Source organism: Aythya fuligula, chromosome 9 (genome assembly GCF_009819795.1).
Source record: "Aythya fuligula isolate bAytFul2 chromosome 9, bAytFul2.pri, whole genome shotgun sequence".
NCBI classification, from domain to species: domain Eukaryota; kingdom Metazoa; phylum Chordata; class Aves; order Anseriformes; family Anatidae; genus Aythya; species Aythya fuligula.
The window spans coordinates 14,120,644-14,146,698 of record NC_045567.1 but is presented as its reverse complement, the minus strand read 5'-3'; the positions used below and the strand labels follow the sequence as shown (position 1 = coordinate 14,146,698).

At 34.9% G+C, this 26,055-nt stretch overlaps 1 protein-coding gene across 4 annotated transcripts in view; it reads left to right on the top strand.

Moving 5' to 3' along the window:
• The window catches only part of OPA1 (OPA1 mitochondrial dynamin like GTPase), a 52,586-nt gene that overhangs the window by 11,470 nt on the left and 15,061 nt on the right, over positions 1–26,055 (top strand). For 2 of the 4 annotated variants that reach the window (XM_032192948.1, XM_032192949.1), the window contains 23 exons: positions 1,235–1,345; positions 6,166–6,219; positions 6,650–6,754; positions 7,691–7,777; positions 8,707–8,820; positions 9,182–9,262; positions 9,689–9,763; positions 10,066–10,137; positions 10,283–10,382; positions 10,935–11,065; positions 11,611–11,683; positions 11,775–11,847; positions 12,163–12,278; positions 12,881–12,945; positions 13,571–13,647; positions 15,097–15,262; positions 15,826–15,978; positions 16,494–16,602; positions 17,166–17,245; positions 18,580–18,720; positions 19,784–19,900; positions 21,194–21,287; positions 21,742–21,852. In XM_032192948.1, the coding sequence (XP_032048839.1) occupies positions 1,235–1,345; positions 6,166–6,219; positions 6,650–6,754; positions 7,691–7,777; positions 8,707–8,820; positions 9,182–9,262; positions 9,689–9,763; positions 10,066–10,137; positions 10,283–10,382; positions 10,935–11,065; positions 11,611–11,683; positions 11,775–11,847; positions 12,163–12,278; positions 12,881–12,945; positions 13,571–13,647; positions 15,097–15,262; positions 15,826–15,978; positions 16,494–16,602; positions 17,166–17,245; positions 18,580–18,720; positions 19,784–19,900; positions 21,194–21,287; positions 21,742–21,852 (2,305 nt within the window). The remainder of the gene's footprint in view (positions 1–1,234; positions 1,346–6,165; positions 6,220–6,649; positions 6,755–7,690; positions 7,778–8,706; positions 8,821–9,181; positions 9,263–9,688; positions 9,764–10,065; positions 10,138–10,282; positions 10,383–10,934; positions 11,066–11,610; positions 11,684–11,774; positions 11,848–12,162; positions 12,279–12,880; positions 12,946–13,570; positions 13,648–15,096; positions 15,263–15,825; positions 15,979–16,493; positions 16,603–17,165; positions 17,246–18,579; positions 18,721–19,783; positions 19,901–21,193; positions 21,288–21,741; positions 21,853–26,055) is intronic. The other 2 variants (XM_032192950.1, XM_032192951.1) reach the window with 1 other exon arrangement.

Here is a 26,055-nt window from a genome sequence, read left to right as displayed (position 1 = left end):
GGCACAGTTCAAATGTGTTTGCCCATCTTCCAGTAAAGAGATTTATTAAATCTCAAAGTGGTTCAATAAAATACAAATGTGGAGACTTTTCTATTCTAGAAATGTTATACAAATTGCTATTTAACAAATGTTTACATTTGGTCATTTGATTGTCTCGTCTTTTATCCATTCTCTCCTGTGTTGTTTATCCTTATGTGTACATGCCTGTGTGTGTATTTCGTGCACCTAATGTATAAATTGATGGCAGATGTCTTGAACTTTTTACATCAAAGTTTTATTCCAGGATTTGTTTTAACTTCTTTAGTACATTTTTGAAACACCATTTTACTGAATGTTTTCTTAGAAGATGTAACATTTTTTAAAGTCCTTAATTTGAATATTTATTTTTTCTTTTATCTACATTATCTGAAATAAATTGTACATAAGATTCCAGAAGGTAGCATAGTATCTTTGAACCAATGTAGACTTTCTGAAAGACAACTTACTGTTGCAGGAATATTTGGCATGGAGGGAGAAGAGAAGAAATCTAAGCTTCACAGAAATGCTGAATAGTTAAGAAATCAGCATTGCATTGCAGAGATTTTGAAGTGATCAGGGAGGATTATGATGGCATTATTCTAAACTGCAGATTGTTACAGAATTGAATTCTTTATGCCTTAGAAACTGTTTTGCTTCTCTTACTTTGAAGGCTACATTGCAGAAGTCATCTTTCTGTAAAGTGTCTGCATTGCTGAGAGCAAGAACAAAACGAGCTCTTACGTTACTGACAAAGTTGAGCTGATTAACTGTTCTGTACCACTTTGTGTAGAGTATCCAAAACACCCTATTTAAATACCTGCATGGTTAAGTTGTGAAAAATTGCTGATACTTAAGAAATTCTGATATTATTTAGTTGAGATCAAATCCTGAAACCTTTGTCAATATTTTATAGCAATGTTGGTTGGATTTTAATTAATTTATTTATTTCGATGTAAGTGTTTATTTAAAATTGAATATTTTAAAAATCTAGCTACATGTTTTTATATTGTTCTTCATGGATTTGCAAGGTGCATGGTTGTTCTAGTTGTATCCAGTCCCAGCTAGCTAGCAGGAGATCTTGATAATATTTCTGTTTTGTTTGAACTGACCCATTCATACCTGTTTCTCATCTGTCTTTGTCATGCCCTTTGGTTTAAATTTGTTCTCCTTACACCCCCAATTTTTTCCTTTCCTTTTTATTATAAACTCATGGCAGAGCCTGCTTGGTGAACTCATTCTGTTACAACAACAAATCCAGCAGCACGAAGAGGAAGCACGCAGAGCCGCTGGCCAATATAACACGGGCTCGTACCAGCAGAAGCGAAAGGTGATGGCTTAAGGGACAATATGTACTGTGTTCTCACTAATCGAATACTTCAGCCTCCTGCATATGAGATTAAAAAAAAAAAATAATAACTTCTAATTAAATCACGGGCCCAAATAATTATTATAGACAACTTCGGTACATGTGTATAGTCCTCTTTCAGTTTAACCAAATTGCTACTCAAGCAGAGTGTTAAAAGCAGAACAAATATTTTGTATCATTTCAAATGCTCTCTACCCTTATAAAACTGTTCCTTAAAGTTGATATATTAAAAAGTGCATTTAAGGAAAGTATGTGAATAAACATCCAGTTTACTTAACTCTGATGTTACTTGCTGACTATAGCTATAGCTTTTGAGAGTATAGCTATATGTAGGCAATACGTCTCTGGGAAAATTTTTTTCCTGCTTATAACATTACAAATCTGAAAGTGACAGCAGCTCTTTAATTGCCTGTGCAGAATTGTTTCTAAATACTCCTGTTAAAAACTCCATGTGTTCATCAAACATATTGCTTGTCTGTTGTCTCTCTTAAAACCTAGTTTATATTGATATACTGTGGTTGTTGAACATCCACAAGTGACTTTACTTACTTCATTTATGAACTATTCACTGTTATAGAGCTGAGGCGAATTGGAAATACTTCCTAATTTGGGATATTTTAGTAGTCTATTCTGTTATAGCCTACAATTCTTAACCATATTTCTTTACTGTCTGCTTCAGTGCCCCCCAAAATATTTAATTCCTCATATCTTTGAACAGCTTTGGAATTGAGCACTGTACTTACTCTTCTGTATAACTGAAGATACTCCCCACAGAAAAAATACCACAGTAAATGGGAATTAAACTTTTAAGCAGTTGCATAGCTGCAGTTTTCATGACTTGCAGCCTTTTAACAGAGGAGATCAGTTAAATCAATTAGTTCTCTGAAACTATACTAACATTTTAAATTTAAGTATTTTACTTTTTTACCAGTATTATTATTTTTAGATTTGCAACCACTGGCCACCCTAAACTTAATCTTCCTTTAGTTTAAAAAAAAAAAAAAAACCCTTTCCTCAAATTTAATTTTTGAAATTTATTTAGCTAATACTATCTCTGGATTTAATATAAATGATGTGTTCCATTGTCAGTTGTTTATCTAGACACTGTATAACAATACAATGGAAATGTAATTATATGAAATTTGGTTTTATCTCAAAGGGTGTCCTACAAAAGTTGGAGGGATTTTTTTTTCATCCTCACATTTATTCCCTTCCAAATGAGTATTTAGTAGAAGAGGAGAGATGTCTTCAGTGGTCTAAATGCTCTCTATTTGTTCACTTCCTCTTTTTTTTAGTAAGGATAACTCCTTCAGCCTCTGACAGATTGTGTACTGTTTATTCGGACCACTGGAGTATAGAATAGTAGCTTGAAGTTTATGATGAAGTATATGAAGATGTAAAAGCAATACGGTATTTGATATATAAAAATGTATTGGCACAATAAAGGGAATTGGGGAAAAAGATGAGCTTGATATTACATTTGTTTCTGATGGAAATTCTACCTTGTTAGCACTTTCTTGCAACTAATTCTACAATTCCCAAGCTGTGAAATAGCTGTAAGGGCTATCCCTGTAATATCCCTGTAAGTGTTATCCTGTCCTCCAAGGCAGGTACTTCTTTGTGGGTTTTGAGTGTTGGAAATCTAACTGCCCTTGCATATAAAAAAAAAACAAATCTTAATTTAGCATTCAGGTGTGGTGTTTGGTATACATGACAAGGAATGTCTCTTTTTGTCACACTAATCTTTTTGCTTGAAGGAAGTTGAAAGATGTGGTAAAACATTTTCTTTAATATATTGACAAGAGGTTGTAAATTAGATTCATCTATCCAAATTCATCTTAGGAAGAAGAAATTGTTACTCTCATTGAAATATGTCATTGCATGTTATTTTGATGGGGCATAAACTAACCTTGTTTATTTTTTTTAACTTAATTGGCTCTGCTTGCTTGCCTGCTAGAGAAAATTACTGTTTCATTTCCATTCTTTGAAGTTCTGTTGCTTGATTTACTTGCACATTTTCCATTTTAATTTAACTACTCGATGTTAAATCTACTTCAGTTATGAGATAATTCTTACTATTATTCAACTTATAATCAGGAGAGGGCATTAAGAACAGAAATGTAATTGCTTCCTATTGTTTTTTGTCAGTCTTTTGATAAATATTTAGCAGTGTAATTGATTATTCTTGTATAGCTGTGATGTGCATGCTTTCTGTGTTTTGTATAGGTATTGGTATTTTCATTTATAACACTGCAAATCATTGCAGTTCTTCTGTTGATGATCAATTTAGAATTATTTATAGTCTAGTTAGAGAATACATAGAGTTTCGAAGGTACTGAATTTTCAGAGGCACATATTTATTTTATACAACATGTGACAAAAGTTGCTGGAAAGCAATCACTGTGCAAAGTGAGCAGTAATAAAAGAATAAAATGTCAGCTTCTGCTAATCTTAGTAAATAGGTATCTGCATTTTTGTGTGCAGGAATCTATGATTAAAAATGGCCCTACAGTTTTCTTCTGTTATAAGTCTTTATGGTGGCACTGCGGAAAGAAGGAGGCATCTTGATATCCAAACCTGGATGAACTGGATTAAACAGAAATTTATGTGTTTAAATATATATATATATAGAGAGAGAGAGAGAAATAGAGGTATTTTAACACTAAAGTTTTTATCATTGTTTTTAAAGTAAATAGAAATCCCAGATTAGTCACGTCTGACTGTTAGTACTTCAGAATGTTATGGTAGTTTTAACTTTCATTGGCAAATTAAAAAATACTTAGCAATATTAGTAAACACTTTACTGTGAGGGTGACGGAGCTCTGGAAGAGGTTGCCCAGAGAGGCTGTGGAGTTTGCTACTCTGGAGATACTAAAAGGATTCCATCCTGGATGCCATCCTGTGCAGTGTGCTCCAGGTGGCCCTGCTTGGCAGGGGGGTTGGACTAGGTGATCTCCAGCGGTCCCTTCCAATCTCAACCACTCTGTAATTCTGTGATTAAGAATTATATGTTGAAAATACTGTACATACTAATTGCAGCTAAACATTCAAAGGACACCTGAACCAAAAGCTGAAATAACAAACAGTTCTAGAATGATGTATGTTTTTAACATGACTTACTTAATTGTCCTTCACAGAATTATCATCAAGTGCTAGGTAATTCTTTGCTTCACATCTTGCAAAGTGTAGCTGAGTGCAATATTTTTGTTTACTGTGTTTAACATAAGTATACTGCACATAAAAGACATTGTTCATGTGGTTAGAAATAATCCACTTGTAAGTATGCTCTTCAAAGATGCATCAAGGCCCCTGAAATACTTTCAGAAAGAGCTTGTTTAAGAGCAGAGAGTGGGAAGATGCTAGCTGCTTTGAAAATCTGCACCAAATGGTGCACCTTGGCTTTCCTATTTTCTTGCTTTTTCCTGATACCCTACGCTATTCCCTTTGCCCTTCTGTTGTTATTTTCCCTTTAATGTCTCTTAGGTGTTTGAGGTGTGTGTATATGTAAAGAAACATTTACATACACTGTGCCGTAGCTGCAGGCATCAAATTGTGTGTGCTAAGCTTCCCTTTCTGATGCACTCTTGCTATCACTTAACTAACCAGCAGAAAAGTAAAGGAAGTTAATTTGCAATACTTCCCCTTTGCTGCTTATGAATAAGAAAACAATTGGATGTTGATGGAAATATCAGCTTGATAGCTTCCTGTAAAGTGCATGTGTGATCCGGTGTATTATAGGTTTAATACCTTAATGATGTCAATATGAATAACTGAGATTTATTTTTTAATCTGTAACAACTAGAGTGAAATTATAGTAACTAAATTGATTTGTGTTTTCTAAATGACAGATGTCCTCTGCATGTTAATCACTCTTTCTGATGTAAAGTTGTAAATGTTACAAGCTTTATTTAAATATTAAGGCTTTACCTAATTCATTCTTTCAGTGTGAAAGGATGTTTCGATGATCATTTTTTCTAAATTACATCAGTCAACCACTAAGTTTCATGTTGCTTGTAAAGATTTACACAATATGGATTTGTATTGCACGGTTCATGCTTTTGTCTGTGTTATTAAAAATGGATTTGTTTGAACAACTATTACATCTTCTTGATGAACCGATTTGAAAAGTATCTGACTAAAAATGTCTGTATTGCATTTATGACTTGAACTTCAAAATGTTTTGTATTCTAATAACCTAATTTTTCCAGTTTTTAAAGTAATTTAAATAAATCTAAAACTACCTTTCAAGACTATCAGAACTATATTTTATGAAGTTGAACATGAATGTTTAGGATTATAATTCTGAAAAACAAATCTGAAATAAAAATCCCCTGGAAGTTTCAGAAATGGTGAACACTCACCTTTCTGTAACAAGCAGGTGTTTTAGTGACTGTATCTTATTAAGTACATGCTAATTCAGGACATAAGCATAAGAGATCCTGGGAGTTTGACCACATAATTGTATTTAGGCTAGTGACCAGAAAACCGAACACTGTACAAAGTTTTGTTCTTCCCCTAAGCCCACTTTCCTACTACGAAGTCTTGAAGGGTTTTTGAGTTTGCATGCGCTGGAGTTTAGACCTTTTCATGTGATTCTCCTGTTGCAGATGTAACTTTTCCATCAGCGTTAAATTTTTAAATGCAAATTGAAGAATCTTAGTTGCTTTAAAATGCACGTAAAATCAATCTTATGTGAAATGAAGTTTGTGATTTGTGATTTGGTTACTTGCAATGGATTAACTAAACAATGTGTTAGTAGCCATGATTATTTTTCTTTATAGGTTTCTGACAAAGAGAAGATTGATCAACTTCAGGAAGAACTTCTACGCACTCAGGTAACTTTCTGAGTTACTGTTGTCTTAAGTAATTATTTGTGTGCAGCAGTTTCGGATTTACTAGATTAATATATGTCTGAAATTTAAGGTATTAGGTAAAAATTAAGAACTGGAAGATTAAAAACCACACTTCAGTATACAGGGTTAACCATGTTGGCCCAGACTACAGGTTAATATAATCTGTTCTTTCTTTGACAGGGCTGACTGAATGTAAGAAGGGAGTGTAGGAGTAGGGGAAATGCATAATCATAATGTCCTAGAATACCTTCCTTGTTTCAATGCTATAGATTCCTGAAATGTGGAATTTGCCTGAAGTGCTGTTTCATTACAAGTGATATTTATTTTTAACTTTTGTTTTTCATAGGTAAAATTTTGCTAAACTGTACTATTTCTGTAATTATAACACTGCATTTGTACCACTGTTTTCTAGCTCAAATACCAACGAATGCTGGAGCGACTAGAGAAAGAGAACAAAGAATTAAGAAAATTGGTACTGCAAAGAGATGACAAAGGAATTCATCAGAGGAAATTAAAGGTACTTACATGTTAACCATTAGTATAGAAATACAATGTGTTTTCTGTAATGATATTCTAAGTTTTATCTGTTAATCCATATATGAACTTTTAACATTTGTTATAACATTTCTGTGCTTTTTTTTGACATGTGAAGGCTTTTATATACCAGATTTTTTGAACTATATGACTTTTGGAAAATGGGTTCAGTTGAAGAGCAGAAAGATTATCAGTTCTAAATAACTTATCTGAATGGAAAATACAATTTGTGGGATATTTTTTATTTTTTGTGTAGCTTCACTATATTTGCTAGTAAATATGCTTCCAATTTTTCTTACACATAATCTGGTACCTCCATGCTTTGTAATGAGCATTATTGAATTTGGTAGGAATTCAGTAACAGAGTCAGGAAACATCTTTTAATGGTCCTGTATAAATCCATAGAGATTTAACAAGGTATGGTTTTTGCTTTTGATCGATACGGGTCTTCATCTTTCCTCTGGAAACCTGAAGACAATAAATTTTTATTTTTACAGAACAAAGTTGATAGTTCAATACCTTTCTTAATGCTTACTGTTCAACAAGCTGAAAACTTAAATCTAGTTGTTTAATGGAAGAAATTCAGTTCAGCTTTGTACTCGGAAGCTTTCGTGAAGCCTGATCCTTGTTGCTCTCTTGTACGGTATGTAAGAGCCCTAATTTTCCTTTTTCATCCAAGATACATCTGCAGCTGTAGTATGTTTATCCAAAGAAGGTAAGGGGTGACTTTATGTGGTATTGTATTTCATAAATCAAATCTGTGCTGCAGTATAGATAGTTTAGGGTTCTGTCTGTTATTCTTTGAGGAGAGAATAAACACGCTTTTACAGATTAATTTATATTATGTACAGACGAAATCCAATATTTGTTCTGTTAGTTATCTGAGTGTGTTCTTTTAGCTTTTGTTTTATTTTTGTAGAAATCTTTGATTGATATGTATTCTGAAGTACTTGACATCCTGTCTGATTATGATGCCAGCTATAACACTCAAGATCACCTACCTCGAGTAAGTCAATAAAAAATCAGTTGTCTTTTTTTCTTTAATGTAGAGACCAATCTTACATTTACTAGATTATTCTGGAATATAATGAAAGGTTAGAGTTACACTGGTTTTTTGGAACTCTGGGGTTTTGCATAAATACATATTGTCCATTTTAAGTGTTGAAGTTTGAGAGTAACCAATGCAATATGTTAAGTCTGCCTTGACTTATGGATAAAACCGTGTCTGATATTGCTGCTGTGCTCAACCTTTTATTTTAAACACTCTCATTCAGTGTACCCCAACCTGCTCAGCTTTGTGTTTTTTTTGTTTTGTTTTGTTTGTTTGTTTGTTTAAAAAAAAAAAAAAGTTGTTTTTAGGGTGTGTATCAGCAGAGAGCTGAGAAGGGAAAGGTGCCCCAGCTAATTCCCCAAATTCCCCACCATAGTGCTTCTGTTGGAGAGGGGGAGGTTGCCTCATCTGACTGATGGTGTAGTGGAGAGATGGGAATGCTTCCTGCTTGTGCAGCCTCCTCTGGCATTGTTAGTTTCTATAATGAACTGATAAGATGGGATGTGACAGTAAGTCAAGGCAGTTTCAAGGCAGAAACAGCATATACCAAATGACTGATTTCGAGCCTTTCACCTGACTGAAAGGGCTATGCACAAGCAGAGACGCACTGGCTTCCATGAGAACATCATGCACTTTTTCCTGATGGCCTGGTAGATTAGGTCCATAGGCTTCTGTATGTACTGTGCTGTCTGAAGCAAAATTCAAAGTTTTTGCTTGAGTAAAAGTTAGCATTTTTTCAAGAATTCTATATTGAAACAAATGTTTTTGTTGTCAAACATAATACAGCCAGCATTGGTATGGATTAACATAGATTTAGTCAGCTTTTGTCTAAGCTTTTGAAATGTTCTTCTGAAAGCCAATGGTTGTTTAAACTTTCTCTTAAGGTGGTAGTTGTTGGAGATCAAAGTGCAGGAAAAACCAGTGTGTTAGAAATGATTGCTCAAGCCCGTATATTCCCTCGAGGGTCTGGGGAGATGATGACACGTTCCCCTGTTAAGGTAAGAAATGTCATAATCTCTTCATCAGTATTTACTGTATTGTACTATCTCCAATTAAGCCATTAGTTGAAGCATATGTGAACATTCATTTATAAAATGGCCTCTATCTAAGCAGGTGAGTTGTTAGTTAATGAGAAAACTTTGTCAGGCCAATATGGGATCTTTACATGTATATACTACCAGAGTAGTAGTAGTTCTTACTGTAAGTACTCCTGTATTTACTGTATAAGTAGTTCTGTGCTGAGTAAGTGTTACATACTTATGTCCGCCTGCAGTGGGAAGTCTATAAATGTTATGTACTTTGGATGTTTCTCCATGTTAGTTTTACCATGCTTTCTCAAGTAAGGCTTTTACCATTCAGGTAACCCTTAGCGAAGGTCCCCACCATGTGGCTTTATTCAAAGACAGCTCTCGGGAGTTTGACCTGACTAAGGAAGAGGATGTAAGTATAAAAAGAGGTGACTGGAAGTTAATGTGATTTTTCATTAATTCTCTGAAAATTTTGTATCTTACGTTAGCCGCTGTTTCTTTAGAGTGAAGTGTGTTGACTGGGGAAAAGCATTATATTAGGTGTTACATTATCTCTTAATAGGATTTTTGACTAGTACTTAGATGGGTAGAACGATTTAGGAGGAGACATTCTGGGGACTATACAAGGGTCGTCAGGTAATCTGCAGTTTAATGTCCTATTTACCAAACTAGTTATTCAACATGCATGTTTTTCAGATGCGTATGAGACATACTTTTTCATGTTTATAAACAGATTTTGAACAATCCCTAAGTAAAGTTTCTTTTTATGTTTGTCATTTTTATTCTGTCATGGTTGGGGAAGATATTATGTCTGATATTTTGCTTTTTATTGAAACAGCTTGCAGCTTTGAGAAATGAAATAGAAATCAGAATGAGAAATAGTGTGAAGGAAGGGTGCACTGTTAGCACTGAGGTAAGGCTTGTACAGGTATTTGCTACTAAATGTTTGACATGTATATCTTCTGTAAGTATTCTTCAAATAACAGACTACAGCAAATCCAATCTGTATATACTTAATGCTTTGTCCTACACAAAGTGTGTTTGAACTGTTAAAATCAGTTTATATCACAAATATGTGCATATAAAATTGGACCTCCTATTTAAAATTGCAGACTTGCTGGCTTAAAGTGTGTGTAAATATGTACTTAACACACAATAAACATACAAAGTAGCTCTGTGTATGTATAAATATTTCATTTCTATTTTACTTCACAGACTATATCCTTAAGTGTGAAAGGTCCTGGTTTGCAGAGAATGGTATTGGTTGATTTACCTGGAGTCATTAGTGTAAGTATGCAGTTTTTAAAAAAAATCTTTAAGATCTGCAAGTAATGTTATTACTGAGAACATTAACTGTTTTAATGTTTGTTTTTTCCTTTTTTATATCTTTCCGTTTTCTTCTTTCCTTTAAATGTATATCTCTGTATAAAAGACTGTGACATCAGGTATGGCTCCGGATACAAAGGAAACTATCTTCAGCATCAGCAAGGCCTACATGCAGAATCCTAATGCCATCATCCTTTGTATTCAAGGTAACAAGAATCTAGATGGATATCCAAGTGTCAATTTTTTGTTTTGTTTGTTTGTTTTTTTAATTCTAATTCTTACGTTCCTTTTGGAAAATTCCTGACTTTATATATTTATTTCCATGCAAGGAATTTATGCAGTGTACAAAGCAGCATGTTATGAAATGCCTCTCTGTAAATTCAGGCATCTTTTCTGTCTGTGACGGCAGAAGCTTTGATAAGATTTTTATCATTAAAAAGAAAACGGTGATAGTAATCAAATTCAAGATTTCTACAAAAGTGCTTTTGGAGGTAGCAGATGGTGAAAGAGATTAATATTTGAACAAGCTGGCAAATAGTGTAACCTTTAGTTTTGGTGGGAACTCATACTAGTACAATTAAGTGAAATTTTTATGATACTGGGAACAAAGCAAGTTTTCAGTGTGTGTAACCAAAAGTTAAATACATGTGTAATTTTACTGTTTTACAGTTGTAATGTGAAACTTATTTGATGCCTACCATATCTTCAGTACTGTGAGTCACCTTATATAGTCCCTAAAATACAACTGTTTGTTTTAGATGGATCAGTGGATGCAGAACGCAGTATTGTCACAGACCTAGTCAGCCAAATGGATCCCCAAGGAAAAAGGACGATTTTTGTGCTGACTAAAGTTGATCTTGCTGAGAAAAATGTGGCTAGCCCAAGCAGGGTGAGTTGAAACCTTTTTTTTTTTTTTCCATATTATGATGGCTAAAGTCACACACAGAAAAATGTTTGAGACTGTCAAAAATATTGGACCTCTCTTATCTTCTTGGAAGTTTTTGAGTGCTTATTTCTCTATTTGATATGATTTTTTTGGAGTGGTTTCTGTTTTAATCTCTCTTAGGCTTTGCTTTTGGTGGTCAGTGACATGATTTTAGTCAAGTTACAGCTTTGCTACAGCATGCTTTTGTAGTGATTACTTTCATGTAAGTGACCTCAGGAAGTGGAACCTGCTGAGAAGGCTTTAGGGTATTCTCAGATGGTCTTTTTCACTTTATTTCATGATTTGTGATGTTATGCCTTATTTGTTTTATGCCGCCTTATTTTATTTTTTTTTCTTTTAAATATCAGTAGAACTTACAGTCCCTTGACAAACTGCTTCTTAGAGTAATCTGTGCTTACATACATATGCAGCTGGCTGTAAAACTGCACTGAAGGAAAGAATATCTCTATGCAAAATTCACCATGTGTTTTTATCCTTTATCTTCATAGATCCAGCAGATAATTGAAGGCAAACTCTTCCCAATGAAAGCTTTGGGTTATTTTGCAGTTGTTACTGGAAAAGGTAAAGAGAGCTCTGGCTCTGCTTATTTTCTCTTTAATAGCAGAGAAAACTGTCTAAATAGAACTGTTGCAGCACTCTTTTCTTTCTCCAGGAAACAGCAGTGAAAGCATTGAATCTATTAAAGAGTATGAAGAGGAATTTTTTCAAAATTCCAAGTTGTTGAAGTATGTTGAAATTTATTCCTTTTACTAAAATGGGCCTGTGCTGGTAGATGCTAGCATTAGTTTTTCTTGTCGAACATGTTACAAAGATTGCAGTGCAGAAGTGCTATTTGAGATGAATTCTGCTTAAATTAAGCACCTTGTTGAGGTGACAAAGCTAGTCTTGTTACCTAATACTCACTGTCAGTGAGCAGAGAGAAAGAGATGAGAGAGAGGATGAGAAGAAAAAAGCAAAGCTTTCTTCTTGTGAAGAGAAAATGGGGTCCAGGAAGCATGGGTGTGCATGGAATAGTTTCCTATAGCTGTCTGTCTTTACAGGACATCTATGCTGAAAGCACACCAGGTAACAACAAAGAACTTAAGTCTTGCTGTGTCAGACTGCTTTTGGAAAATGGTGAGAGAGTCTGTGGAGCAGCAAGCAGATGCTTTTAAAGGTAAACATCGACTTCAAAAGACAAAGTGAAATAGCAACTTGTTACAACTGCTCTTCCACAAGCACATAATGGTGTTTTGCCGTTGTGCTTGGACAATTGTTTTGTATGATGACAACTTCTCATGAAATGATAACTGCTTCATTTAATATTTACAAAAGCACAATAAAAATAATTCATGCTGTAAAGGACTTGCTATAAAACCCGGAGGAGTCAATAATTATGAAGAAAACAAATTGAAGGTTTCTGGGGGCAAAGCACAATTCTTTCGCTACCTTCAAATGTTGTTTGAAATAGCATTCTAAGTACAGATACCATCTGATCAGTCAGATCTGCACAGGGTCAGTGCAGAGTTGTAAGTTGAATGGGACTCTTGATACCCTTTCCACTTTGTGATGTGTAAATCCTGCAATATGTAGACACAATGTATGAGCACAGATGGTGAAAAAAAATCATTCATTTATAGATGCTCTTGAAGTATTTGGAAGGTTTGTCATAAGCAATATTTGTTGCAATTTTAGTAACTTCTAAACTTTTAAAATAGTCATGAAGTGCCTGTAGACAATTTAAAAAGTTAAAGCCTGTTTTCTGATTTCTCTTTGCAGCCACACGTTTCAATCTTGAGACTGAATGGAAGAACAATTACCCCCGGTTGCGAGAGCTTGACAGGGTAAATTACACTACTGGTTTAATTTGTTTGCTACAAAGTGCTTTGAAGACTGGGGGATAAAATTCATGCCCTTTAATCTCATTTGTAAAGGTTTCTTAAAATTAGCATAAATTACCAACACTTTAAAATGTAAGGACAGTGTAAACTATTCTAGGGGAAGGAAACAGTGAGTTCTCCCATAGCACACTTCAAAGTTGTAGTAATTTAATGCTTAACAAGTCCTTCACTTATCTAGTATACAGTTAATTGACCTAAACTGCCCATAGGAATACATCTGTTTCTTTGTGATCATGATTAATAGAACTGACAAAGAGACGTTACATTCCGTGCTCTTTCCAACAGACAGAGTAACAAAACAATTATGATCCCATTCTCTAATTCTTTTATAGAGACCCTGAATATTCAAATGCCATGCCTGGCCAGAGGCATGCAAGAGATGGGTGGGAAGATGCATGGTAAACCAGGGTAGCTTATGACAAGCACATACATTGTCCAGAACATGATCAGAAGGTACCATTTTAGGCTTAAAGGCCCAAAGAAAAAGTTTTTTGTTACTCTTTACATAAAAATGTGGTCAAACTGTACTTAAAATAAAATCGTATTTCCTGTTTTTCCTTTTGCATAGAATGAACTATTTGAAAAGGCGAAGAATGAGATTCTTGATGAAGTCATAAGTTTGACTCAGGTTACACCAAAGCACTGGTATGATAGCTTTTCTGCTTTTTGGTTGACTAACAGAATTTACTGTTAAAATATAAAGGGTTTACTAATAAAATTATCTGATATAGTTAGGAAACTGTTTTTCTTAGGACAATGTATTATTATTTCTTTTCTCGGTGTAGAAGTATCCAGATTCACAAATACCTGTAGAATCCATTGACAAAAATTATATAATGCCAGTTAATGCTTTGTTTTGTTGTTTCAATATACAGTATAATTAACAATAGATATTTTTATGATTCTCTTGAAATATCTATTGAGATGAAAGGGAATGGTCATGTTGAAGATGTTCATTTGAAGTCAGTAATTCCGTTTAGCTTCCTGTTTTGGGCTTACCAGCGTGCATGTCAAAATAATACATAGCGCCTTGTCGAGGGGAAGAAATGATTTGTGTCCCTGTGAATTGGAGACTTCTAAGTTGAAAGATGATATAATTCTTGTCTGTAAAAACAGCTGTCTCATTGGTAGACAAAACAAAGTACCACCTTTCTATGCTACCCTACTTCTCTGTAAGGCACACTTAGGTATGAGAAAGAGAGAACTTACCCTAAGTATTTTAAGTGTAGCATCACTTCATAGTAAAGTCACTCTACATGCAGTCTTAGAGGAGAATGGCCAATGAAAAGGATTACTTTGACAGCCTGTTTCATAACAGGCAATTACAAAGTTTCCTTTAATGCCTTTGCCTTCAGTGACCTGAATTGAACTGGCACTTGGTTATTGATTAATAACCAAGGTAATATGTCTGGCACTTAATGTCATTAAATAAGTCCAGGCATGCAATTATGATCAGAGAAGAGTGGTGTAAGCACTGTATTAGTCTGGATTCCTCTTCTAGTCCAAATATAATGCAGTTTTGCCATTTTGGTATTTGCTGCTATTTTCTGTGTAATAGGTGCTAAAGTTCATTTTATGTTGTGGATTGGGTAGGTTGAACTTCTCAACTTGATTCATTATTTATCAAATCTGGGATGTTTGTTGGCATGTCCCCTCCGCACCCCCCAAAAAAAAGTTCAGAATACAACAGAAACAAACCCCACGTGCTTTGTTATGGGAGTGTGGACTTCTAAGTCAAATCATTTCAATGCTTTACGGTCTGACCCGTTAACATTCCCCCACCTGCCATGCATATGGACACACACAGTTTGCATGGTTATACTGTTAGAGTTAAAATGTGCAAGAAACCCTTATCGTGCAGTAGGAGCCAAAAGTCTTGTTGAAGTGAACTTCTGAAGCTGTCTTTTCTACCAAAAACATTGTGTAGCTCCGTCCGTAATTCCAGCTGGGTTTGGGTTGAAGTTGTGCACTGGCGTTAAGGAGTGTTTCCTGTGGTCTGTAGTCCTTTGTCAGTGTTTCTGCAAAATTGAATGCACACCATTTAGACGGTTTTGTTTTGGAGGCCATTATAGATATTATAACTTTCTATTTTAGGGAAGAGATTCTTCAGAAGACATTATGGGAGAGGGTATCTACACACGTGATTGAGAATATCTACCTTCCAGCAGCACAGACCATGAACTCAGGGACATTTAACACAACTGTGGACATCAAACTGAAGCAGTGGACTGACAAGCAACTGCCTAATAAAGCAGTAGAGGTTAGAATTTAAGTGGATTAAGATATTTCAGCTCTGTAAATAAAGCTGTGCTTCATTTTCATTTTACAATGCCTTTTATTTAAAATTAAAAAATATATATCTGTGTAAAGTTTGTTAAAATGCAAGCGTAGGTCCAGAGAAGTAAACTGATGGTTTGAAAGTCTATTTGCAGTTCTTACCAGCTTACATGTCAGAGAAGGCTAGCACAGTCTTGATGTCAAGAAGAACGTACAGCATGAACATCATATTTTGTTCTTCTGACAAATTTTTCTGTTAAAACAGAAGAAAAAAAAAGCTTAAACAGCTCCTTCGAACTAGGTATGTTCATATTTTATAGGTGTATGCAAGTTTAACAGAATTCAACTTGCAACATAATGAAGTAAACTTCATTGTTGACCTTGTAGTAATGGATAAGACAGCAAAGGAAAAGTCAGTGACTTATGATTGTACTTTGCTTTTAGAATGTATGCAAATTGTTGTAGGAACTATAGTAAATGTTCCTTCACAGGTTGGTGCATGGTATAGTGGTCTGCTTCAGTAGGTGTTGTCTTCTGACTTTCTAGGTTGCATGGGAGACATTGCAAGAAGAATTTTCCCGTTTCATGACAGAACCCAAAGGAAAAGAGCATGATGATATCTTTGATAAACTGAAACAAGCTGTCAAAGAAGAAAGTATTAAGCGACATAAATGGAATGAGAGAGCAGAGGATAGTCTGGTATAATGTAGTGGGTTTTTCATACTATTGCTAAGTGCTGTTGAAATCATTTGACTTAAGTTGCATGTTCAGTATTTTTGTATTCTTTAAATGTGAGAATTGTTCAGTATTACAGTATTAGCTTATTTGCTCTGTTAAGTATAGCCACATAAAACAACAAAATTTTACTGCTATTTTTATAGATTCCACAATCTAGTGGGACTTCATGTTGTCTGTTGCATTTTTTTTTTTTTTTTTTTTTTAACATTACTTATGCTAGGCTATACCAAAGGGTCAAATTAAAGGCACAAGAAAATATTTTTGTTAGTGCTTGGAAAACTGCCTTTTGGATAAATCATGTGTGTCCAGTAAATGCTGTTGTTGTGGACATCAAAAGGTGAAGAGGATATCAGAATTAGTTCTGTGTTGCTATATTGCTTTTTTGTGGTTTTATGGGGTTTTTGGCTTTTTGTTTTGTTTTACTAAATCCTGAATAAATTACTTATTTTATGCTAAAAAGATGTTCTGTATTGCAGCGAGTGATCCAGCACAATGCCTTAGAAGATCGGTCGATATCGGATAAACAGCAGTGGGATGCAGCTATTCACTTCATGGAAGAGACGCTCCAAAGTCGCCTCAAAGACAGTGAGTTGTGCGATGTATTCTAGTCGTGTTCTTTTTAATCTGGGCCAATTTTCTCATCACTGCAGTTGTGCTCATACAAAATCTTGCGCTGAGATAGTAGAGACAGTTTAAAGTTGCGCTGATAGTGATGCAAATACTGGTCAAAATGCAGCCTGAATAAGCTAGTAGTGTTCTTCCTTTTGTAACAAATAAGGCAACCAGTAGATAAATGATAGAGAGATAGAGAATCAAAAAATGGCACAGAAATATATAAAATGGTTGGTCCAATTATGGTTATCAAGTATAATTAATTTTGATGCAAGTTGCAACAAGATTTGAAACTCATCACTTGGAACATGGAAGCTGTAAAGAAGGCTGTCTTAGTGGAGAGATGGCACGTTTCTTATATATTTCCTTGAAATATCTACCAGTGCCCATTGGCAGTCATTTTAAAATATTAATTAAAAAAAATACCTGACTCGTGGCACAAAATATCCATTCTTCATCTCGAGTCTATTTTTAGAACTGTAAATTTGGCTGTTTGCATATATTTCATGTGATAATATCATGTTTCTTTTCTTTAGCTGAATCTGTTATTGAAGATATGGTGGGTCCAGACTGGAAAAAAAGGTGGATGTATTGGATAGGCCGCACCAAAGAACAGGTAAAAAGAAGAGGGACAGGGGAAGAATATAAAGAAAAAAAAAAAAGTAAAGGTAAAAAATAGGAAAAAAAAAAAAAAAAGTTCCTTACATTTAGAAAACTTTGATTGTTACTAGGTCAGTTTTCAAAAATACCAACCCTCTTCACAGAATTTAAGATTTCAAAAACACTCTTAGGTTTAAATACTTTGCAATTGTTCTTGCTTTTAATTAAGTTTTAATTATTACAACATCTAGATTTCTATATATTTGTTTCATCTTAAGATAGATACTGGTTTGTAAACTGTCTTCTTCAGTTGAATTACATCTGTACTATTATACTATTGACCTGGATTTTATTCTTTCAGTAAAGATAAATTGATGAAAAGAGGGTGGAAGTCACTTTTAAGCAGAAGTCTTGTGCAGTTTTCTATTGTGCTCCATTCGGATTTCATTGATATGTGATAGCATTATCACTGGTGTTGTCACAGTTGTATGTTCTGATTGACTGTTTTCATCATAACCTCTCTTATTTACTCTTTTGGAATTTGCTTCATTTGAATTTAAATAGCACCTTCCTTTCAGTGCCCAGTGATGATGGGCTTTTTATGTTACTTTTTCTAGATATTTCTCAAACTGAATCATACTTTAAAGAAGTAAGTAAAATTTAACAGAATACACTAGAAAGTAATTTGTTTCAGAGGAAGGAGTTTTACAGTCAACTGTGCAGCCAGGTCTGGGAGAAAGGCAGTCATTTCAGCCTAACTTACTTGAATTTAATGAACAACAACTTAAAGATATAGTCTGGTGAGCTAAAGACCGTAAAGACTTTTTGCTAGCTGATAAGCAAAGCTGACAGTTCTCACTGGTGTCAGAAAGCCTATGGTCTGGTTTTTGTTCTGATTATTTTTTTCCTCCTCCAGTTAGTATCAAAATAAAATGGCACAAAATTTCTTGTAAATTTTTGGTTGTATGTCTACTGCAGGGGGCAGATACAGTTCAAAACTAAACAGGAGTTTGCAGAGCAGCAGAATCATGTAATTAAATATATGAATGTGAACCACACTAGCTGATACTCCTGAAGAGGAAAGAAGGCTAACAGCTTTGATTTTTTTTTTTTTCTAACCTTCCATTCCTCTCCTATACTTCTGTGCATAATGAACAGGAAAAAAAATAGAAAATTAGCCATTTAAAGTTACTTTGTATTAGATGTATGTACACAAATACACTTGGATCACATAAATGTAATAGTGTCAGAGGTATTTGACACTGGCTTATTAGGAGATTGTTTATTGAGGAGGTGATTATGATCTCCAAATCTATAATAATCAGTTCCAACTAATCATTCTTATCCTAGAATATTCGTAATGAAACAAAAAATGAACTTGAGAAGTTAATCAAATGCAATGAAGAACATGCAGCTTATCTGGCAAATGATGAAGTGACAACTGTCAGAAAGAATCTTGAAGCAAGAGGAATAACAGTGGACCCCTGTCTGGTAAGATGCCATTGTGATAAAACATATGGAAGCTCCCTATGAACATTTGGATGTTCTTTCTATATAGTATACAAAGGATTGTGTCTAAATACTGAGTTTGTAGTCCAGATGTTTGCAAATGGATTACTAATGACTGCTTGCACGCAATTCACACACTTCTGTTGGCTGTCAGACAAGTGCAGTACAACACTGTGGAATCTGTCAGTTCAGACTGAACTCAGAATCTGCTGAGCAGATTTTCTCACCAGCAGCACAGGCCTGAATTGTGACAAGGCTTGTTTAAAATTATTGTTCATATGTTATACAGTGGAATCAAGGCCCTTATGAGCAAGATATGATAAAAACATGTTGCACATTCCTAAGCTTTCATTGTGGTTATATATACAGTTCATAATTACATCCAAGAGAGGGGAATTTTGTAAAGACACTTGCAAAATGCAGTTTTATTAGAGTGCCCTGAGGGAATGTAATGTGGGTTTAAAATGTTCTGTAAAATGATTTATCTTTTTGCAGTGTAAGGCTCTTAACTACAATTAAACCTTTTATCTAATTAAAGATTAATTTTTAACTAAATGAAAATTCAAACAATAAGTAATAGATGTGGATGTTTTAACAGTGATTTTTTTCTGCAGTAACTTCAGCTACATCTTTGATATTCATGCGTGTGTTTATTCACAGTAGAAAAGTTATATAAATAACTGTTGCCTGTTTCTTATACAGCATTTATCATCTCCCAGTTTTAAAGGTCAGCATAGTAATTCACATCTGCTGTATGAGTGCTAAGCAACTTTTTTTTTTAACAGCCTTGCTTTCTAAGTGTGTTTAATTTTGAAGAACTAGAACATAAATATGGAGAAAATGAAGAAAAGATAGACATTTTTGTTTATATAAGACCCATTAAATATTTCTCTATGCTTTAATCTGGTTTAACTAGCAAATTAATTTGCATGACTCAAAAATGTATTCTCAATGTTAAGATTGCATCATGCCAAGAGCAGCATAATTTGTCATATTCTGTAGTATATAATTTAAAAATATATTTAAGTACTGGTTTTTTTGCTAGATAAAAGACACATGGCACCAAATTTATAGAAGATATTTCTTGAAGACTGCTTTGAACCACTGCAACCTTTGTCGAAGAGGTTTCTATTACTATCAACGGCATTTTGTGGACTCAGAGGTAAAACGTAGGACTGATACGCATTAAAGTTTCGCTTAAAATTTTCAGTTAAGTTGAAAACCTCCCACAAATACTTTAAACTAGTCTAACATTTCTTTTGTATCCTTTATCTTAATGTAGCTGGTAATCTTGGATGTTTTCTGTGAGGCTTGTGATTTATTAAAATTTCACCCTGGTGGTAATTATACAAAATGACCACTAGAGGTCACATACGAACTCAGCATCTGCGAATTTGTCAATGTGCATTGCAAATACACTGTTAAAAGCAGTATTGTACAGCTATTGATATTTTGTTGGCATCCATTTTTCCCACTTTTACTTTGGTATTTGTTTTCTTTATTGGTACTAAATGATCAGTGATAGCTTTAAGTAAAGGTGTTTTTTATGAAATAAGCATGGTAAATAAGTGTTTAGAGTTGATGCTTGGAACCCTATGTGATCAACAGGGGAGAAAAGCAACTGGAGCTTACAACTGGCTGGTTGTAAATAATTATCTTTTCTGTTAAATGACTTTCCAGTTTTCTAAAGCCAAACTTGTACAACAAATGACCATATGCACAAAGTAACACAAAGAAAAGAATATGCAGTTTTTTACTTCTGTATTTTAAATCAAAGAGAAATTAGTGAAAGAGTGGAGCTCCTGACTTTCTGTGGAGTTCTGTTTTGCTTTTAAATGAGAAACAACTATCCTCATGGAGCCAGAAATCTTTACTGCTGCAGAAATATCTTTGTCTCTGAGAGACAAGAGAATGAGATTGTAGGGTAGAAAGCTGCCACTCTGTGATGTCCAGCCACCTCTCCCCCCCCTCTTTTTTTTTGTCTTTTAAGGTGTCCTTAATGTGATATTAGTTCTCCTAGCAAGTGTAGAAACTGTCTCTTCTGTTGTTAATTAATACAGCCCTTGCTCCAACTCTGTCTTCAGAAGCATTTGGCAGACAGGGAGTTACAATATGGAATTCAGCTGTTGTCTTTCAGTGTGTTATGAACAAGTGTGTTGTTTCAGTGAGTATTAGGTCATACTCACAACCTTGCTTATAGGATGTGTAAACTTTCTTAATATGTCAGTTTCTGTTGAAAAATGAAATTAATAGATTGAAAAGAGATTTAATACACATACACTGTATTAAATAGGGCTGATATGTTTTTTAAGATGTATATTTGTTTCTTTGTTACTTCCAGCAGTTATTCTGTGGGATTTTTATGTGAGATCAGGATGTGTATACGTAGGGCCTTGTAAGTGTAGGATATTTACTTGACATCAAGGGTCTGACAGTACGACTTCCTTCATTTCAGCTCGAATGCAATGATATTGTCCTCTTCTGGCGAATTCAGCGAATGCTGGCAATTACAGCAAATACACTGAGGCAGCAGCTTACTAATACTGAAGGTAAGGCTCACAGTGAATTGAGGTGTTTGAATTAAAAAAAAAAAATTTTATTTTTTTTTTTAGCATTCCTCTAGCTCTCTGTTCCTTTCATGCTCAGCATGACTGACTGGCTGATTTTTATGTCCTGGTTGGGTAATTAAAGAATGTAAAGTAAATAAAATTTGACATTTCATTTACGTTAAATTAGAGTGATTAATGATTTACATTAAATTAGAATGATTTAATGTAAATGGAATGTCAAATAATTAAGATACTTTCCAGTTTAAAGTATTTTCAGCTTATCTGATGCCAATTGTCTATTTTTCCAAGCAGAAAAAAAATCAATAAATAGTGACTACATTTTTCTTTCTCAAGTCAATGATGCTATATATTTTAATTTTAAAATATTTGATATTTTAAAAAAAATGTAGCTGCAGAAGTGCTATTGCTCACCCCTCGTTTGTTTTTCCAACAGTAAGACGCTTGGAAAAGAATGTAAAGGAAGTGCTTGAAGATTTTGCTGAGGACAGTGAAAAAAAGGTTAAGCTCCTAACTGGCAAAAGGGTCCAGCTTGCAGAGGATCTCAGTAAGTACCTGTTTTATAGTCTTCGGGAAGTAGCTTGAAGTGAAACAGATTCCGACCTCTGTCCCTATGAATGGGAAAGTAAGGTTAAGAACACCTAATGCTATGTGGCTCATTCACGTACCAGTGTTTTGTAAGTATTACAAATGGATTATTTTTTTTTAATATAGTCAGATCTTACTGATTTAAATGTGGACATGGGCAGTAAAATGTGATAGAAGAACATAATTTACACTAGATGTATACTCACTGATATAAATACATTGCACCAGTATATTGAGAAATATAGTTAAAACACAGTAATGTCATAAAGGGTGGGTGCTGTTTTTCTGGTACGATACGGTTAATCCACACCTCTGAGACCTACCTGTCTCTGGGTCATTCAGTCTTGACTATATAAGGAGGATTTGATCACACATACTTTTAATCATTGGGTGCCTCCCACAGATAATGCTGACGCATTTAACACAGATTAGGTGGAAATGCCTTTGACTTCCTGACCAGCTGTTTTTAGTCCTTGCATACAGAACCAAAACCTGTCAGCTTATTAAACTGAGATGACCATTATATTGAGAGACAAAACAAGGAAGAAAATCTAGCAGATTTAACCTTCTGGAAGGACTACAGTTAGTGTAGTGATTTGAGTCACTCAGAAGTGTTACGGAGTTCTGTTGTTAATATATTAAGTTCTTAAACAGTGAAAGGTTTGAAGGGGGCAATCGAGGCTGGGGTACTACTTGTGCTAGCTACCTTCACATCTATTGAGGTTTAGACAGACTTGTAGCTGCTGGGGCTTCCTCTTGCACATGCCTTGTTTCCTTGGCAGCATTCTGCTATTATTCTGTGAGGCTTCCACTCAGACCCTCTCTGTACACTCAGACTGGCAGGGGAAAAAAAAAAAATGTTATGCAAAAGGAGAAGAAAAAAGTTTGTGATAAGTAAAAATCCATGTGAATACATAAATATCTGTATTTGGAGATCGCAGATTGTTGTTATTGAAAACTCAATCAATTACAGTATTTGTCCTTTAGGTGTTGCTGTAATAGTTCAGAATTGTATGTAGGAGTTGTAGTGAATCTAGGACAAATGATCTATCTGTTAGGCTGTTTGGTCTCTGCAATAGCTAGTGTGACTATCTAAGGTTTATTATAGGTCCACAACTCTCTCCACACACCCTGTATTGCTTTTGAAATCCTGTATCAGCCTTCTTGTAGCCATTCTTTTGGATGGAAAGTATTTTACAAAATAAGGTTTCCCCCTTGCCTTCCTGCCAATGTTGAGGTAAAACTAGTGGTGACCTGTACAGTGAAGCATAGATATTTAATGAGGTAGTGGTCTCCTTTTATTACTGAACACTGCTGTTTGCTTTCTGACAAATTGACTTGGAAGTTTTGTGTTGTCAGTTTTACTTCTCACCAGCATCGGGAATAATGTTCAATTTCAAAGCAGTAATGGCTGGAGTTTTTATTTTATAAACTCAGACTAGACCTGTAGGAGCACACTGTGTGATTATAAACATAGGTATCCGTGCTTTAGTATGCATGCTTCAACTTTGTAGTATGTATTTCATAAATTACCATCTAGCTAAAACACCATCATTGCACCAAATTTCTTTAGATTCAGGAGGTCACAGATCCCAGGCACATTTTTCTAATGAAATAATCATTATTCGGTGCAAAATGATGTATGATGACATGCTCTGTTTTATTGTTCCTATGGGAAGATTTTAAAACCACCACTGATTAGCTCTGTTAGTCAAATCAGCAATGTTCTCTCTACTTTCTGCATGCTTTTATTGCTAAGTGGTGATAATTTTTATGGACAAATGACAAGGAAAGGGGATTTCTGTGCCTTTCCCGTAGCGAATAGAGTGCTTGTCTGCGTTGCAATTTTTTATACTCCCGAGTCAGACTTTGATAGCATAATGCATTGAACTCTCAGGTGGCTTTACAAGTAATTTCATTCTTACAGCATTGAGTGGTGATCAGAACTCTGCTTAAGGAAAGAAAGTCCTCAGTCCCACAATGCACATTCATAAAGTATTTGTATTTTAATTAGGAATGGAAGGGATCTGCGGTGTCATAAAGTCTAGTCTCCCTCCGTTGTAGACAGCTGTGTTTATATTATCCATCTTCTTCATTTATTTTGAGCTCCATCTTTAAACTGGTTGACTTTTGGAGGCTTGCTATTCATACTGAAAACCTGTTCCAGTATATCATTCCTCTGATAGTTACAAACTGTCTTTTAATTTCCATTGTAAATTTGTTAATATGAGGCTCTGCTTGTTAATAGAGTTTCCTGTCAAATAGCTCTACAAACTCTATCTATAAATCTAACTTCTTTATGTAACTGAGGTTGGGATGCTTCTTTTTGATACTGATTATATGGCAATCCTGCCTTACTTTTGTCTGTCAGCTTTTTCATGTTGAAGCACTGAAAGTGTTTTACTGTTCATTCAAGATACTGTTTGATGGCAAACTGTTTATTACATGGCAACCCAATCTCATAATGAGAGCTCACATAAGTCTCAGAACTTACTTCAGCAGGTTTTGTCTATATTCTGCATCCTGGAATTGTATTTCAACCTCAGTGAATTTTCCTTGACAGCCTTTAGGTCCTGAGTCTTGCTGCCTTTCTGTGTTTATTTCAAACAGTTTCTGACAAATTACACGTTTTGTAATGTACTGAAGGTTTTCTTCTAATAGAGGCCTTTATCTGTTATGGGCTCCTCCCCAGGAGTATCATTTTGATACTAGTGCCAGTGAATGAATACTAAGTTTATGGAAATAAAGAAGCCCTAGGACAGGAGACATCTGGAAGAAGGGGTTATAAAATATAAAAAGAGGCAGAGCAGAAGGTGAATAGCTGAATTGGGAAAAAGTGACTTTAAAAACTTTTCAATTCCTCCATTCTTAGAGATTAATAGCTTTTGAAAGAGGCCTGCAGTGGTTGTACCCCAGAGTCTTGCCCCTAGCAGTGAACAGGTATGGGTACCTAAGGAAAAGCGTAAGAACAGGTTAAACATACAGCAGTGCTTCTCTAGTGTGGTCTTTCACCAATCTGTGGTTCCAAGATTCCTAATCCTGAGGTAATATCTTTGTGATTAATAGCCCTTCATGATTTTTTCCCCCTGTGAATTTCTGTAATTGCTTTTTGAACTCATGTAAACTTTGGCATCTGCAACATCCTGTGGCAATTAGTTCCAGAGTTTAACTACACATTGTGTGAAAAAGTACTTCCTTTTGTTTGTTTCTGAGCCACCTGCCAGTTTCATTTGGTTTTCCTTAGTCCTTGCACTGTGAAAAACATTCAGTAATCTTTCTCCCTTCATTTTTTGTGCCTCTTATGACTTCACAGATGCTTATGCTACCAGCACTTGCTCTTCTTTTTCCTGGTTGAAAAATTCTCATATGTAGTTGCTCCTTGCAAGGACATTGGCAGGGCTTGTTGAAATCATGAAACACCCTTTGTAGTTCTACTAAAACCTTTTTGAATTGAAAGAGCAGGCCTGCACACAGTATTTGAGCTGTACCTGCCTTCTAGATGTGTACAGTTATATTATGATGCTTTCTGGTTTTTATTCTGGTCTTTTACTAATAATTAGTAAGTCTGTTTCCTTTCTTGACTGCTCATTAGCAATGAGCTGATGATTGCACAGGGCTACCTGTTACAACCCCAGGTTATTTTGTGAGAAGTAACAGCCAGTCCAGAGTCCATCAGCCTAGTCGTTTTCCATGCTGTATTCAAAACTGTAGAGATAACTGAGATTTGTTTGTTTTGCTGAGGATGTGGAAACAAGAGGAAACTGCTGGCTGTCTCTTGCTTGTATAACTGGGTACTTGAGGCATATTCAGCAGTCCGTAGGAACCTCTTCTAATGTAGTTGTTTACAATCTCCCTCGCAACTCTGGTGCAATATCTGTCTTGAAGTTCTTCACTGAAGTTGTCTGTCAGTTGAAAATCGTAGCCAGGTCTTTCACCCTGTGTTGACTTATCAGCAACAACAAGATTTATGTTTGCATTCCAGTTCATAGATGCTTCTAGATTGTGCTGGCTGCCAAAGGACAAAGTATTTTGATATGAAACTTATGTTATACAGACCTTGGTATTTTGCTATATGCTTAGCTAAATCAGTATCTTAAATACATCATGTGTTAGGTTCTGTAAGAAGTAAAATAGGGTAAAGTGAGCTAAAAGTATTATGGCA